Here is a 16,893-nt window from a genome sequence, read left to right as displayed (position 1 = left end):
CAGCTATTATTTTTTTTTTTTGCTGAAACAAACTCAAACATTTAATCCAAGGCACTGTTAAAATGCTAGGAAAAATCCATAGCGATGAATGAAATCCCAGGGTTTGTGAGGTTGTGCTTTTACAGTGCTTTTTCTGCTGATTGGGCCATTCACTTTCCCTGTCTGGATAAAACAGAATCTGCATGTGCTGTTTGCACTTGCAAGAAAAATTAAAATAAAGAAATCCATTAAGCCAAATAAAATATGTAAAAATGCACCACTGAAAACAGAGAACCATTGAATGAAGCTGATGAATGCAAAGCATAGTCAGTCTTTGCTCTCTCTTCTGTGAAAGTAAGGAAGTAGGCTCCAGAAATCCTAAAGTAAATCACATGGTTAAGGTTGGTTAAATAAAACGAAAGCAGGCTATACGTCTCTGAGATTGTGCATCTGTCTCAATGCGGAAAATGTTATGTCTAGTAGAATGCGGAAGTTTGAAAAATATGATTGTAGGTCTTAAACAAAAAACAAAAGCAGCTTACAATTGTTAAGCGAATAGAGGGATGTTATCAAGTGTATATTGTCATAATGTTCATAATTATTTCACTGCCTCAAAGGAATAGTCGGAATAAAGAATGGAACCCAAAACCAGCTTAGTGCTTCAGATCTGTCCTGAGCTATGGAGTCTATCAAGACATTTTAATTACTTTAAACATCGGTTTAACACCTTTTATACGTGGGTGTGTTTCAGTCAGCTGTTTGTAATGAGAAGGCTCGTTTCACAATCGATGAGGCTCTGTATACACAGCAGATGAGCCCAAGCTGAATAAGACAGTTGAAAAGCACCAATTTACTGTCTATCACAACCAATATTATCAGGAAGACTATACTTGTTTGATCTGTAACTTTAAGAACTTATGCTTTTGCCCAACATCTTCAGTGGTCATTTTCCACATCAGACCAGGTCTACACTTATAATCAACCGATTACAGAACATTAAAGTAATTTGATTTTATGTATAAAAAAATATAAATAAAAGTGGGTACTTGTGTAGGTGCTGTAATGGCTGGAGCAGAATTTTAAAGTAAGTTTGTACATGTACAGGACAGTATCAATGTTTCAGCCCTCTGTGTTTATGTAACAAACATTGCAATTGTTTTGGAATTGAATCACATTTCTAGGTGCTGTTTACATGATTTTTGTTTTCTTTTCTTTGAATGCACGCTATACCAGAGACCATACTTGCTGTCAGTTATGCTTGTGGTCCAGATTTAGGCCTACAAGCTCAGACAGTTTTCTAAGGCTCTGGTTCAGTGGTTGTGTTAGGTAGCTTTCAAAACAGTGACTCAATAAGAGATTTATGAAAATTTCCACAATTACATCATTTTTTAACAAGTCTGCCTTTATTTGCAGTTCTATATGGGGAGGGAGGTTGTTTTTTTTTTCCTCCTTTGGGATATTTTAAGTTCCTCTTGATCCTAAATGACAAACTGGCAATTGTAAAGTAAACTGTCAATATTTATGCAAGTTTCCCTTTCGTGTCATGGTTTGAGCTCTACTCTAGTGCTTCCTAAATCTGATCAAATATGCAGACTCCAGGGTCAATATCCTCAGCAAATGTCCGGCTTCATCTTTCCCAGGATGGAAAAATAATGGCATGTGCTTTCAAATGTTAGGAGAGTCCTCTAAATGTCTCTTTCACGATCACCCCACAGTGTCTGTTTTTGTCAGACTTATCCTGCCCATTGAGAGGGAAGCAGCCCCCATTAAAATGCACAGTGTTATGAATGTACACTCTAGCGCCAGAAAGAAACGGTTGGGAATGTGTATGTGAAAGGAAACCTTTGTGTTGCTATGGGAATGGATTTTGTTTCTGGGTGAAGTTTCCCAGGGGCTGCAATACTTCTCTGAAGGGCTTCTTATGTTAAGTGTCAGGTTAGATGTGCTGCCTGGGACTGATGAATGTGGCTTTAAATTAGGGTTTGAAATCACATTTACACATTCTTTAATAACTTATTCCGCGGGATAGACATTCAAATGTACAATTTTTCTAGTTTTAAAACTTGAATACAATTGCGGGTTTTAATACCATTTGCCTTTAGTGGAAAAGAATAGGCTACCCCTCTTTTTTGTGGTATTTTTCTTTCATCTGAACAGTCAAAGTAAGACCAGTTTATGAAAAGCAGTACTTTTGTTGTTGACCCTGTGATGGTTAGATTTGTATTTATATGCATCTGAAATGTGTTTAAAATGTTAAACAAAACAAATTTGGCTAAAACTGAACAGGCTGTCTTTGTTTGCAGTTGGGACGTCACCAGCTGCTCTCTTGCAAATGTATTCACTGTAAATTCAAGAAGTGCCTGTGAGGGAAGTGACTTTTTTTTATTTTATAAAGGGTCATGTTACCCAGGCAAAATTTATAATTTAGCCGAAAGGTGCTGGGCTTGTCAGGATAGCAGTCATGCCTTTTATTTGGCTGACCTATCCAGAAAGAGTTTGGGCTGCTGGATGGAACAGAGCATTGTGTGTGGAAAAATCACGCTCAGTGAGATGTATCATGCTCAATTTTGTCCATGCCCTGTAAAATGTTGAAAATGAAGGCTATAAATGTCATCCTGCCGCAGGAATTTTAGTCATCTGGTAGTTTTACCCAGGGTGGTGATGGGAGCATCACCTTGGTTACCACTGGGTCTAAAATAGGATCATACGCACAGGAAAGATCAAGTCTGCATCATCCTTTGTGTCTGCTTTGTATCTTCTGGTGCTGGTGCCCTTATTAGAGCTGAGGGAAGATCCAGAAATCTGCCAAAGAACAGGTTCCCCCTGTCAAGAAGCTTAAGCCTGGTCACAAATGGGCTTTCCAGATGGATAAATGATCTGATGGCTACATTCAATCTATGGCCAAATGGTCAAAGAGGCGCACCATCAATCATCAATTTCTTTGAAAAAGTGTTAGATTTTATTTAAATCCCTGCCACTCAGGAATAGTCAATTGTTACCCGACCAGGATCATAACTGCAATCCTCATTTTAGAGTAGAGGATATGTATACAGATGTTGCCTGAAGTGTCCCCTGTCCAGCCAGCCATGATTGTGCAGCGCAAATGGTGTAGCCTTGCCGGAGAGCACTAATGCAGCTCTTGCTAATAACACTGTAATCCTCACAGTGCCTGTAGTATGGTGTAATTCATGGCTAATGGCACACCTAACTCAAGTTATTCACCATTCCTTGGGCTATCCCCATCGCTGTCTATTCTGTAGTAATCCACCTTTGGACCAGCAATGCTTGGGGTGTAAGGCCCAATCTGCATCCCGAGGTGTGGTGTTAACTGGCCGAGCCACTTTGGAAGGCCAATTAGTTTGCCGATTTTGTTTTCTTTAATAATACTTTTTCAGTATTCCTCTTCTCGTGATTCCTCCTGCACTGACCGCATGGTGAACTTCATATAACTTCCTCTTCCCTTCAAACTGTGCCTAGTTATTCCAGGTAGGCATCTATATTTACCTAGCCGGTAGCAGTTAACAATTTTTCCATGTCCATTGTTGTAAATGACGAGCTCTGCCTCAAACAACCTGGCTATTTCGGGCAGGTGCAGTCATTTGTACCTCGTTCAGGAGCAATAGCTGTGAATATTTATTCTGCAGTGTTAGTATAGTGGTTTGGACGAAAGAGCAATGCTGGCTATTGTCAGCATATTAAGAAGTTTTGTGATTCAATGGCAGGTTTAGAGTTTGAGGTGAACAAACCAACACTGACAACACAGAGATCCAAGTTAGCGCTCACTTGGGCTGTCACCTAGGTAAGCCGGAGACATCACGTTAGACACTCTGGTGGCACGGCAAACTAGGGATCACACTACACGTGTTCCACAGTCGGTGATGAAAGCTAACAGGACCCAGGTATAATGAGGAAGATGCAATGCCAACTCCAGTGTGACATTAGAAGTTGCAGTCCTTCAGGGATTTACTTGCCTACTTCTGGTGTAATGCTGGGTTACTGTTTGTCAAATACAAAATGGGTGAACAGTTATGGGTTGTACAGTGGGCAAAAAGCAATCGTATCATTCGCTGGCAATGAGTGGGGGGTCTGTTAGAACATGGACTTATTCTCCTTAAGACAACCTGACATGTACCAATTAAGTGCTGTATAACCAGAATTAATTGGGAATACTGTGATTCAAGACATGCTGTTTCAGACCGAACTGTTTAATCATTAGCAATTCTATAACAAGGCATTTTTACATATGAAAAATAAATAAAGCAAAGAAGGGAGAAATGAGGATGATGGCTGACGATGGTTCTGCTTCACTCTTCTCTGTCGCATTCAGGGTTGCCCTCGGTTGTTAATGATTTGATCGCATATCTGAAAGCCAAGGTGTTATTGTTGTATCAAGGTTCAAAGGAATTGCATTGGTGCTCTACGACATCTATACAGTAGTATACTTGGCCCAGTGTGATTGTGTGGTGCAAGAAGCACGCATGCTTTAAGAGTTTATAAAATTCAGCCTATATTACCCATTACATTCATTTATGCAGGGTTTTAGAATGTATTTTCTCTTTGTAAGAAAGACAGTGTTAAAATATTTCACTTGGAACGTTTCTCTTCTCAGAATTCTGAGAATAGTGTAAAATGCGTCGCTTGATTTTTAAAACTACATTTGTAATTTTAATGTGTATTGAGTGAAGATTACAAGAAAAATAGTTCCAGCTGATGTGCTTGAAGTGGTATTTTAGTATTGTAACTTTATTCTGCAGGAGGTGTCCAATGGTTGGGTGTTGCAGAGGTGTGTTGCTCAGACTTACCTTGAATTGTCCCATAAAGAAGTCCAAAGTCTAGATGGAAAGGAATGGCCAAAGAATGCTTTACATACGGTTATGTTGCTGTCATGCACATTTAAGTCACACGCCTTGATGTGCATTTTAAACATTATGAGCAGGTACTTGTAAGTCTGTCCCCCACCTGTTTTTAAAATGGTAGTAATTGTACAGTGTGTATGCAGAAAAAAATATATTGCCCCTGGTGATGTTTAAATCTCCATTGTGTATAAATTTCCTTACCATCAGCCCATATTGATCCACTGCTGGATGAAGGGCTCCCCAAGATATTTTCACTTGTTTCAGTCTACAGCTTCTCTTTTCCATGTCACGTCACCAAAGTTTATTTAATCTTCCCAACTTTTGTTTCATGGTCTTCTACGTCTTTCTTCATCTCGTATAAAACTTGTTTTCTCCTTCACATTTAACCGTTTGTTTTACCTTTGGGTTGAACCCTGTCCGTTTTGCCTTTGCAGGTCAATGTCCGAGTCACCACCATGGATGCGGAGCTGGAGTTTGCCATCCAGCCCAACACCACAGGCAAACAGCTCTTCGACCAGGTTTGTTCTTACAATTCGGTGTCAGAGGTGTTATCTCCACTTACGTGCAGGTTTGGTATGTGTGGCAGTAAGTTATCTGCTTTCTTTCAAGGAGCATGTCAGCTGTTTTAAAGAGTGCTAGTATGCATGAATTGATTAGGGTTTTTTTTTTTTTGTAAGATTTTGCAAGAGATAAAATATAGTGTAATTTACAGAAGGTAAATATTTAAGAGGCTGTTCTCTTCTTCAGTTGTAACGAATTGCTAACACAGCACTGACCTCTATACAATAGGCCATGTCATTCATTAGTGGATCAGCAAGGAACTCTTGGTCTTTAGGATAATTATTTGTGTTGACAAGCCATACAGCACCACTTCTCCTGCCTCAACTGTAGAACACTGTAAGAATCTGAAAACTAATCTGGAACACTTCAGTACTGTCATTTGAGATTTGTTTTAATTCAGTTCTCTTCACGTGCCTACATGCAAATTTAGCTGATGGTGATAGCCTGACACAATGGCCATCCTCTGTGGCATGTTTAGAAATTAAGTTTTCAGAAAGGAGGTTAATAGTGTTTGCTCTCTTTATGGCCTTCCTTCTCCCTGAAAAAGAGACGCACATGAAATGCTATACCATTTGAGAAAATGAAGATTAACTTATTTTGAGTTTGTCAAAATACCACATCTGGAATAAGTGCCTCCTCTCACCCCCTGTTGGAAATCTTTCATTATAGGTGTAGAGGTCCCACATGTTATATTGTAGGATTTTGGGTGGTAGCTACTTCCTGACTAACCAGGTTTTTTAGTATTCGGGTAAATATTGGGATTTACCCCAATGCAAATACTGTTGTATGAGCAATTTCACAGTGCAGCGTGTTAATACTTTCTAATCAAAGGTGTTGAGCTAATTCACTCATTTGGACATCGTTGTCATCACTTCTAATAACTGTATGGAAACCCACAAATGACTCTTTATCAGAATGTAGACTTTAAGCAGGTGTCTTCTACATGGGGTGTGTCTCAATTACTTTTCATAGTTCTTTTTGACGTTTGTTAGAATGAGATCATATTTTTGTGTGACAAAAATGTGGATAAATCTGTCTTTTACCCTTCTACCAAGGTAAAATATAGTCTAGGAGTCTCGACCTGAGGTACTATATATACATGTGCATATGCAATTTGGGGATCCACTGCTTTGACGACGTAAACTCAACGTAATGTGGTCAGAGCAGTGAAAATAACAGCTGACTGCCTTGGCGCACGCATATGAGAGCCGATCTGTGAGAAGCTTGACTTTGCCCCAGCATGGCCCCTCTCTTCTACTCATATCAGCTACTGTATCAGAGAGTCATTGACTCTTCCTAACTCCACTGTGACCTCAGCCCAACTAAGCTGTAGTTACATATGCTAGAACCACACCCAGGGGTGAAAAGCCTTGAACTCGAACATGACTGAGTTTGGCATTCTGTAATGAATGGCAGCCAATCCCATCTGATGTATTCAGGAAATGTAATGTTTTTAAGCCTCTGCTGCGCGTTTTTGCTCGGTTGAACATTATGGTTTAATTTTATCTTCGGTTTTAAGATGGACACTACAATCTTGCTTAAATTATCCTGCAGCTTTACGAGACAAATTTTAAAAATCAATGCAAAATGTATTCCCTTTTTTTGTGTTAATACACTTCGATAACATGACATTGTCGTCTCACATTTACTTCATTTCTGTACTTTAATCTTATTTTAACATCGAGGTGCTTAATTTGAATAGGTTTTGTTCTTTTACTGATATGGTCATAATAAATATGAAATAATACTGATTTAATCTTTATTTGGGGGAAAGATTGGTATCAACATGCTTTATATACAGTGACTTCAATATTTTCAGACAAATCCACACAATGTACGCTACGCATTTTATTTTTTCAAAACGTGTTCCTTCCCTAAACTTTATCCTCTCCTGGGTTTGTGATGCATACTTTTGCTTCACATAACCGGTTTCACTTGAATTCCAGCTCTGTTGACAGAATCAAAATTGTAGCTGTGATCTTCTCTTGGCTTTGAGCTGAGACAGGGTGTGACGTTCTTCAGAATAGACTTTGGAACTCTGTGAGTCAGAGGATGCAATAAGTAATGTAGTGTAGGAGAATAATAATTTAAAAAAAAAAACTTGGCTTCACAGAAATGTTATATCTTAACTTGTAACTGGGATTCATTACTCAGTGCCTTTCAGTGTTAGCCCAGGTGTGTCACAGTGTAAATATACTTAAGATTTAGCGGTACTTCAAAATAATGGCCTCCTTTCATGCAGAAACATCTTGCCTTGTACGAGTGCAGACGCAGTGCCATGATTTTAAGTGAATGCGTTTGACTTGTCGTTGTGAAGTCAGTACTGGGGTGAAGTGCCATGTACAACATCAAGTCTCCTGCTATCAGCTGTGTCCATGAAAACAAAAATGAGTTCTGAACATTGAATAAATGATTGGCTTATTAAAGTAGATCAGATTATTTAGCTTTAATGCTGAGGTATTGTTTCTTTATAGATAGGATAAGGATTTTAAAGTTTCTTTAAGGACACAGGGATTTAAAAAAAATATATATAATATTGCTCACTATCAGTTGGACACATTCACAAACACCTGATGATGCTATTTATATTGTGCAATATGATGCCAATTAAGTTTCTCTTCTGCTCATGAGCTTTAAAGCATCTAATCAACTTCTTGGGGTGTATTTAAGAAAACAACCTAAAAGTAAATTTTCATGTTTAAGGTATTTTAACACATTTCTTATTTTTACATTGACACACTGTTTTAGTGTCAACATTCCCCACCTTGATTCCAAAGTTATGGAAAGTGAAGTAGTAGATTAAGAAATAAAGGAGTGTTTAATTTGTGTTTTGGCTTTAACCTTGAATACAAGTCTAATCTGATAAACCAGGCTTGGTCTGAGTACTTTTATATTTACTCATGCTTCAATGAAACTAATTTATGACGAGGAAAGGGCCTCTTGCGTTCACGATAAGGCACTGAAAAAGACATGGCATGGCCCTGAGAATTTGACATGTTAAATCCTTGAGACGTCTGCATTAACCTTTTTGAAGAAATGCGATCGGATATTAACTTGTCAGGTGCCATGTTTCGTTTGGATCAAAAAGGTTGCGAATTTATTATTTTATAAGAACATAAAGTTTACAAACGAGAGGAGGCCATTCGACCCATTGTGCTCGTGTCCATTAATAACTAAGTAATGTTCCCAAATTTTCAGCTTCAACAACATCGCTTGGGAGTCTGTTTCAGATTGTAACAGCTCTCTGTGTGAAGAAGTGTCTCCTGTTTTCTCTCTTGAATTGCCTTGAAGCCCAATTTCCATTTGTGTCCAAATTATGTTTTGCATAGAGGAAGACTATCTTCATATGTAGGGAGATTTTATAAATCAAACTTTCCACACTTACTGTACTGGAAATGTTTTACAGTTTCACATGTATTGTGATTGTATACATTTTTATGCTAGGTGGACACCTGTGTGGCTCAGTTCAAGGGGCTGTGTGAACAAGCAATCCCACTTTGATTTACATGATTGCACAATTTCAGTTTTAAGAAGTCCTACCCCATGATCCCCATCTAACACCCCCCCACCACCACCACTCAGGAGCAGAATTATTTGTCTTGTACTTACTGTGGAATGGCTGTGACATTGTCCCTCTGTCTTTCTCTACAGGTGGTGAAAACCATTGGCTTGCGTGAAGTTTGGTACTTTGGACTTCAGTATATGGACAGTAAAGGATACTACACCTGGCTTAAGCTTGATAAAAAGGTAAAGTAACTCCCCTCCTCCCAGTTCTTCTGTTACTAATACTTTTTATTGGTCATGTATAATAAGTGAAGTTTTTCCTTTGTTGTGTGTGAGAGTATAGCAATGAAGCTTTGCAGTAACTGAGGACTTAACGGAGGTTGGTTGGCACATCCCTTCCTTTTCAGAACAGATACTTCAGGCCTGCTGAGATTAGTCCAATTATGTATTATCAAGCAGACAGTCATGAGTGATTGAGTGAGAGAATGTGCTGTGTAATGCCTGGTTGCTGTGGCTGTGACAATGAGCAGTGAAATGGCGCTAGCCCTGCTAACCTTTGTCCAAATGCTAATGCTTGTTAAATTGTTTCACTGTGTGTGGCATTGTGCTGATGCAGCAGCCCAGTAGGACACAATGTAACTGTTAACTGGATGCTTCCAGCCCTATGCAATCACAGAGTCGCTCTCTCGTTTCATTTCAGTGTGTGACCCTTATTTATTCAGTTTCATCTTTCAATGTGCAAAGCACGTGCTTAGCAGCAGGTTTACAAAAATGTTTGATTTGAGCAAATCAGTTGGGAATGTGTTTAAATGTAGCCAAAGCATTGTTCTGTAGTAACTGCTGATAATTATAACATTCCACTCTTTTGTGGATATGTTTTCAATCCCATTGTAGACTTTTGGTTGAGGGAGAAGGCCCAAAAATGTGGCAGTAATCCCACTTTGTTTGACTTACAAAGCATTTCACACACCCTTGGTACTGCTAGAATAACCTTTGTCTTTGTACAGTTATTTGCAGAGAGGATATGTTCTGCCTTTCTTGCTTTGTTCCTTTTAAATTCGGAATATAATTGTATCGAAGCTATTCAGTCACTCTCAGGAGGTCCTGTCTGATTAAGATAAGTGTGTTGGTGATATTTGGCATGGTGTGGTTGCCATGGTCACCGCAGTACAGTTCAGAGGTCATCTGCATGCCATATGGTTATCCTGCCAGAATATACCCTGCAGCATTGTAATCAATTCAAAAGACCCCAGATAAGTAATGTTATGTGACAATTACACACAGTCACAGTCTTTTTTAAAACACATCACAAGTCACCACAAATTGAACATTTCAGTCATGTAATTTTAATTTGATCTTTAAAAGATTTTCCAATAGAATATAGAACTGTATGACATTTTGTTCCAGAATTGTATTTCTAAGGATCAGTTATTTGGTTTGTGATTTGTTGCATTTATTACATTGTAATACAATTTTTTTAAACAATTTATGTTGCAATACTTTAAATCAATAGTTTGGCTTGTGAACCACAGGTGGTGAAATAATGCATCCTTTCTATATGGTGTCATAAATGGTTTTAATGAATGTTGGCTAATGGGTAGATGAATAAGCAACTGCTTGGAATTCATCAAAGTCAGTTCTAGGATGCACTCAGTGATGCTTTTAAGGAGGATGCTCTCTAATCCACATCTGTTCTCCTCTGCAGGTTTCCTCACAGGATGTGAAGAAGGAAAACCCAATGCAGTTCAAGTTCCGCGCCAAATTCTTCCCCGAAGATGTGTCCGAGGAGCTGATCCAGGACATCACGCAGAAGCTGTTCTTCCTGCAGGTGAAGGATGGCATCCTTAGTGACGAGGTCTACTGCCCGCCTGAGACGGCTGTCCTCCTCGCCTCCTATGCTGTTCAGTCTAAGTTTGGAGACTTTTCCACGGAATCTCATAAGTCTGGATACCTGACCTCTGACCGCCTCCTCCCTCAACGGTGAGTGAAGTTCGTTAGACTTCTAAAGCTCTAGAATGACTGGGGAGGGCACGGAGTTGGTTGGATGGTGGGATTTATCAAGACCGCACAGCTCGGATTGTGTTAGCACCTTTATCGATCCTCCTCTTGATTTACCTGAGTGAGAGACCTCTTATTTATTCACTCGTTCATTGTATTTTCAGAGTCCTGGAGCAACACAAGCTTTCCAGGGAGCAGTGGGAGGAGCGCATTCAGGTGTGGCATGAGGAACATCGTGGAATGCTGAAGTAGGTTTGGTCTTTGCTCTTTGTCTCTCCAACATGTTTTTTCAGCATGACAAAACTTGCCATTTTGCATTTAGTGTGAACTTAATTGCTTTGGTTTGAGAATTGAGTGTGGGATGATTCGTACAGAATCTGTTTATATAGCAGGGCATGCACAGATGTCGTTACACTGGGCAATAGTCATTTTTTCATGTATGACTGAAGTGTTGAACTTCTTGGCCGGTTTAAGTACTTTGTGGGGCTGCATCAAAACCTCACTAACCTTTTTACTACAGGAGTGGCTTTGATATATTTCTGGTCTCATTATTTTGAAACAGGGAAGATGCAATGCTGGAATATTTAAAAATCGCCCAGGACCTGGAGATGTACGGAGTAAATTACTTTGATATCAAAAACAAGAAAGGAACAGACCTCTGGCTCGGTGTGGATGCTCTGGGACTCAACATCTACGAAAAGGATGACAAGTGAGTTTCTCTATTGGATGCATCTTTACGACTGTAGCGATCTCTCTTCCACATGGCACAATCTTATTATGAGGTTATTCATAATGTGGTGCATAATAAGTTGGATATACTTGCAGTATATCAGCTTATATGGGCACCTTGTAATTAGCTGGTTGAAACCCTACACTCACAAAGTTATGCTGGCAAAGCTGCACAGTCCCTGCCATTCTTATTGGCTTGTTAGGACGTACTTTTTTGTATTCATCCTTCAGCTTTTTGTCAATTTTCCTTTACATACTTTTTCTAAAGTATGTAATTTTGGTACCTTTCACAGAAGACCAGATCTGATGATTCTAGACTACTATTACAAATATTATGAGAGAGGAGGGGGTGGGGACATGATCAATTTGTCAAAGTGTAATATCCTGGCTAAGCCTAATTATTTATTCATATGTTCCTTAGGTGTACTTTGCCAAGCCAAACAATGTTTTGGGCAGCATCTGAATATGGAGATTAGCTGGCATCCAAGAATGATCTCTAGTACTTCAACCATTTCAATGCATTTGCTTCAGGTGGTTCTGACCTAGTGAATCAGGAGAGTACAGTCTTTCGTGGTCCTTTCATCTCAGGGCAGGCTTGACATGTTCCACCACCATCTGTAAACTGTGTGCCGTTTTTTACACAAGGGTTTCCATGCTGTGTTTGCCAGCCTTCTTTTTTCCTTTAATATCACCCTCCCTTCCTGTCAGATGTTCTTTTCTACACTGCAGCTTGCCAAGTAACAGTACATAATTTGGAAATGTACCTTTCTGTTGAAACAAGCCATCTTTGTACCATGGTACTTCAAGCTTCCCTTCATATGTCAGAGATTGCATTGTTCTTATCTTTTCAATTTAACGGAAAAACCGCAGCTTTTTGAGAATAATTGTAAATATTCCGCAATTTAGAACAATTACTTGGCTGTAATTCACTGTTGCGTTCACGTTTGCTACAGACAAATCTTAACTTGACCGTACACTGAAGTTGTAAGAAGTAGTGAGGAAATATTCCAATTTAGATGCATGAAAGGTTTTCCTTAATTTCTCAGCAACTACTCAATAATTTAAATTGTTTTAGGGAGCTTAGAGTATTAAAAAATAATCTGTTGTCAAAATGAACATTTTGTATTGTGTTTTCTGGTCGATTTTTGCTTAAACGTTAATTCCTTCTTTTTGTTTGACACAACTGCCCATATGGGTGAAAAGGGTGAATCAAGTGCCTGGTTTAACTGGGTTAAGGTAGTACATATGTAGGTCATTATTTTAACATGCTTCCATGCTATGTACTTTCATTAAAAACTGCTAAATATAAGAAGTTGTTTTATGCTGCTGGTTTTCTTTAGTGGTTATGCCCCAAATCTCTGGAACTGCATTCCCAACTAAACAGGAATTTTGCTGATCTGTGTACTTTAAATCATACTTAAATGCATCCTTCTTCAGAAAGAAATTTTTGGGATTGTTTAATTGCCTGTTTTTCCCTTTATTTAAGCCCACTGTGCATGATTTATCACTTCATGTTTTTGTGTATTTTTGGAGCTTTCATGCCTGCTTTTAAAGGCATTCAGTAAGATAGTTTATATATTTTCCCAACTTTGGAAAATCAGGCCCTATAGATTTATTTTCTAAACCTTGAGAAACTCTAAACACTGTTTGTGTTAAGTTGTACCCTCCTTTGCCCTCCCTCATTAGAATGGTGGTGTTACTCTGAATGAGTTATATAATGATTTTATCAAAGAGCCTTTTGAGTTAAGAGAACAAAATATGATCCAGTAATTAAAGGGTGATGATTAATGCCATACAGAGTGCTGTTGGATGTATGAATAACTCAATTTTAAGTTAATGAAAGTGGCCTGTTCAAGAACATCCAGAACTGATCAAATCTGCCAATCAGGATTTTTGTAATCTTTCTTTTGACCGAGAGATTATAAAATGTCTATGTATGTTCTTGCTGGACAGGAGAGTGAACTTTTAAACCTTTCCTACCTTCTCAAGTCAACATCCCTCACTGTCGTTGTGTACATGGGTGTGATTTTTGATATGTATTTTTATTTTCAATAATAAAGACTGGAAACCTGTTGCTAATGAAATGGGAGGGATTTGCTAGATAAAGGTGGGATCTGTCTGTACTCCACTCCTTACCCATATTACTATCATTACCCCTTAGTAGAGCACTCACCCCTTTTTGAGAGAGCAGTGATTTCTGGGATAGGCGGATGAATGTTGCTCTCCCACAGTGCCCTCTACTGTAACCATGGATACTCAGACTGGTTTTTCAAGCTGCGCCAGTGCCAAAGAATGTGGGCCTAACCTAAAGCCAGGCCTGTGTGCGCCATGATTCGCATGATGCCGTTTCCTCAGAGATGTGAGATCTGGGTTCACAACCAGACTGAGGTTATGAAAAGTATAAACAAAATACATAAAGTTCTTTTGCAATATATTTTTCATCCCAAAGTGACCCAGTTCCTTATTATTTGGGCTATAATCTGTTTGGAAATGTGAAAGTAGAAACTTAGATGCCTTGTGGCATTGAGATCTCAATTAAGAACACAAATTCTTGCACAAAAGCACAGATTGCTCTCATGTGTGAGTCCAAGATATAAATGCTGCCAGTCGAACAGATGCTGTTTACATTTGTTGAATCCTACTTGTAAGTATGCTGAGCCTATGCTTTATTTATATCCATTGAAATCCGTTTTCTAGCAGCCCATCAGGAGTGACTGATTTGTCACTGCAGAGTCACCCAGAGACATCCACATGTTGTGTGGATTTCATGTCACTAATTGCAGGAGCAACACCTCTCCTCAAAACCCAAGATCTTGGAAGACATGCATGAGAACCCAGCCCTTTAATTGCATTAGAGTTAACACTCTGTACAAATAATCCATAACACAGACTCTGAAAATCCTTGTCAGTCCAGTAATCCTTTAGCAAGCCTTCCAGATTAACATTGTTAGTAAATATCAGATAGTGGCTTTTCAGTGGAAATCACCTGCTGCACAGAGAAGTGTCATCTAAAGACTTGAGTTTTATTCTATGTATTGCATGATTTAAAAACTCTCAATGCATGCTAAGTAGCAGTAAAACATAAATGTTAGGGTCATGCATTGAAACTGTATATGGCCCAGCCATGTCTCCCTGAGTTCAATATAGTTTTGAACAAGACTGGAACACTTTCTATTTCAGGTGTTCTGAAAGAGCAGTACTATTCCAATAACAAGGTGCACTAGTAAGACCTGTTCTCAGGTTTGGGCAACATGTTACAAAAACAATATTGCTGCTGGAAAGAGTTCAAACAAGGGGAAGAAAAAAAAACTCCCTAGTTTTCTAGTCTTAAAGAATTTAAATGAATAGACTTGAATATTATAAATTATACTGAAAGCTATGTTCAAGGTTTGAGCCAAATAACAGCTTCAAGCTCCGCAATGAAGCAAGGGCCCGAGGACACAATGTCCAAATAAGAAATATAGGACATTGTAAGGCTTTGCTGCATGATGGGAATAGTGTGTATACATTTGTTTTAATTGTCATCATGCATGTAATAATGCAATTGGAGATTAATTAAGAGTAACAGGTTGATTTAGTAAATAAATAGATGGGAAGAACAGAAATGCTGTTCAGTCAAGTCAAATGTCTGATCCTTTTAAAATAAAATGTATTGAAATGTTAGATTATTCTTTATTTTGGAGCTCTTAAGAGTAGTTTTTCCTTTCTGAAATTGTAATGCATAGAACTATACTTCAGCCATTTTGTTAAAAGGAATATAGTGTGTGTATGTGTGTGTGCATCGTGTGGCTCTTGCATGTATGAAGTCATTATTTTACCTATGGCATGAGTTTCTTACATTTGTGGATGTAGACTTGATGACATTAATAATAAATAAATAACTCTTCTTTCAGACTGACCCCAAAGATCGGATTTCCCTGGAGTGAAATTAGGAATATTTCCTTCAACGACAAGAAGTTCATTATAAAACCTATTGACAAGAAGTCTCCAGTAAGTATATGTAGTTGGTTCATAATTATTCTGTAATGTACTGAAGTTAACAGGAAAATAATCCCTGTTCTGAAGAGGCGTCTTACTTGATGCTTTTTACTGGTCTCTATCCATCGCTGAACTCTGCCTTTCTGCAGCAGCAAGTCACAGACCTGAAGTTTTACCTTATTTGGTAAAGAGTCCAAAAGTTCAGAGGCATTAGTGAGTTAATCATTGTTTGGTATCAAGTATGAGAAAGCAAAAAGGCAGTTTGCTGCTCGTATTGTGAAGAAATTGTAATTCACATTGGGGGGGAAGGGGGGATTGCATGAATGTTAGTACCTTCTTGAATAGTGTAAGAAACATTTAAAACAATTTGTAAAATCAATACAGAAATAGAAAGCATATTCAAATCTGTATTGAAGCATTTTAAGTCAAGGAAAGCACTGGTCTTTAGTAAGTGTAACCTACTGCTATGGAATTTAAACAAAGTTCTGTTAGCAATTGTCAACTCTGAACAGTTATTTGATGCCCTTGATGCTTCAATTAAAATAATGTAAAGGAGATCCATAAAAGTGTTCAGCTAATTTTAATGCATTTAAAGTGGATTGGTGTTTTGCCCTGGCGAGTGGTAGTTCGGTATTATGTTTCCATAGAAATAGAAGATTGTGTTTACTGTCCTGGGTTACCGCAGCAGACACGGATATGGTTTTATTAAGGGGTTATCAACAGGATTTCTAAAAACTTTTGCCAACTCCCCAAACAAATGTACCTAAAGTCTCCATGACCCTTGTTTGGCACACAAAAGTACAGTTCTCTCTCGTATGGCAAAAGGTGCTTTTTGCTTTTGTTCTCCGTTATATCAAAGGCTCAGCGGCAGCCATGACTAACAATGTCAATAGAAACCTGGCTGAAGTACAAGGCTTTTCATTGATAGGGATTTTTTTTTTTTTTGCACTTCAAGAGGATACCTTGGGAATGTTAAGAATACAGGCTTATTCTCCTATGTTTGTTCAAGGAGACTTACGACTCCGAGAGAGTGCTTTACAATCATTCTCGATCGACCAAATGAAAATGATTTTCATTACGTAACGTCACCAAGTCCTCTATCCTCTGACCCTGAACTATTGTCAATATGCTGTCATTTCCCAAGCCTCAGCGAGAGCACAGTAGGCATTTCTGTCATGTGGGACTATGCATCCTGGTTGCAGGTATGAAGCCTGATCAATGTGATGTTAAGCCAGGTAAAACTGAAACTGTCTGGTTGTTCTGCTCTTAGCAGATTTGGTACTAAGGG

General features: G+C 38.6%; 1 protein-coding gene across 3 annotated transcripts in view; it reads left to right on the top strand.

Annotated features, from left to right (window-relative positions):
• Positions 1-16,893, top strand: part of ezrb (ezrin b) — a 29,247-nt gene that overhangs the window by 4,893 nt on the left and 7,461 nt on the right. For all 3 annotated transcript variants that reach the window (XM_066706419.1, XM_066706437.1, XM_066706428.1), the window contains 6 exons: positions 5,270-5,353; positions 9,048-9,143; positions 10,606-10,880; positions 11,063-11,146; positions 11,461-11,607; positions 15,521-15,617. In XM_066706419.1, the coding sequence (XP_066562516.1) occupies positions 5,270-5,353; positions 9,048-9,143; positions 10,606-10,880; positions 11,063-11,146; positions 11,461-11,607; positions 15,521-15,617 (783 nt within the window). The remainder of the gene's footprint in view (positions 1-5,269; positions 5,354-9,047; positions 9,144-10,605; positions 10,881-11,062; positions 11,147-11,460; positions 11,608-15,520; positions 15,618-16,893) is intronic.

The sequence above is a fragment of the Amia ocellicauda genome, chromosome 1, assembly GCF_036373705.1.
Source record: "Amia ocellicauda isolate fAmiCal2 chromosome 1, fAmiCal2.hap1, whole genome shotgun sequence".
In the NCBI taxonomy this organism is placed as follows: Eukaryota; Metazoa; Chordata; class Actinopteri; order Amiiformes; family Amiidae; genus Amia; species Amia ocellicauda.
The sequence above is the reverse complement of the archived record's forward strand: the minus strand, read 5'-3'. Positions and strand labels throughout refer to the sequence as shown.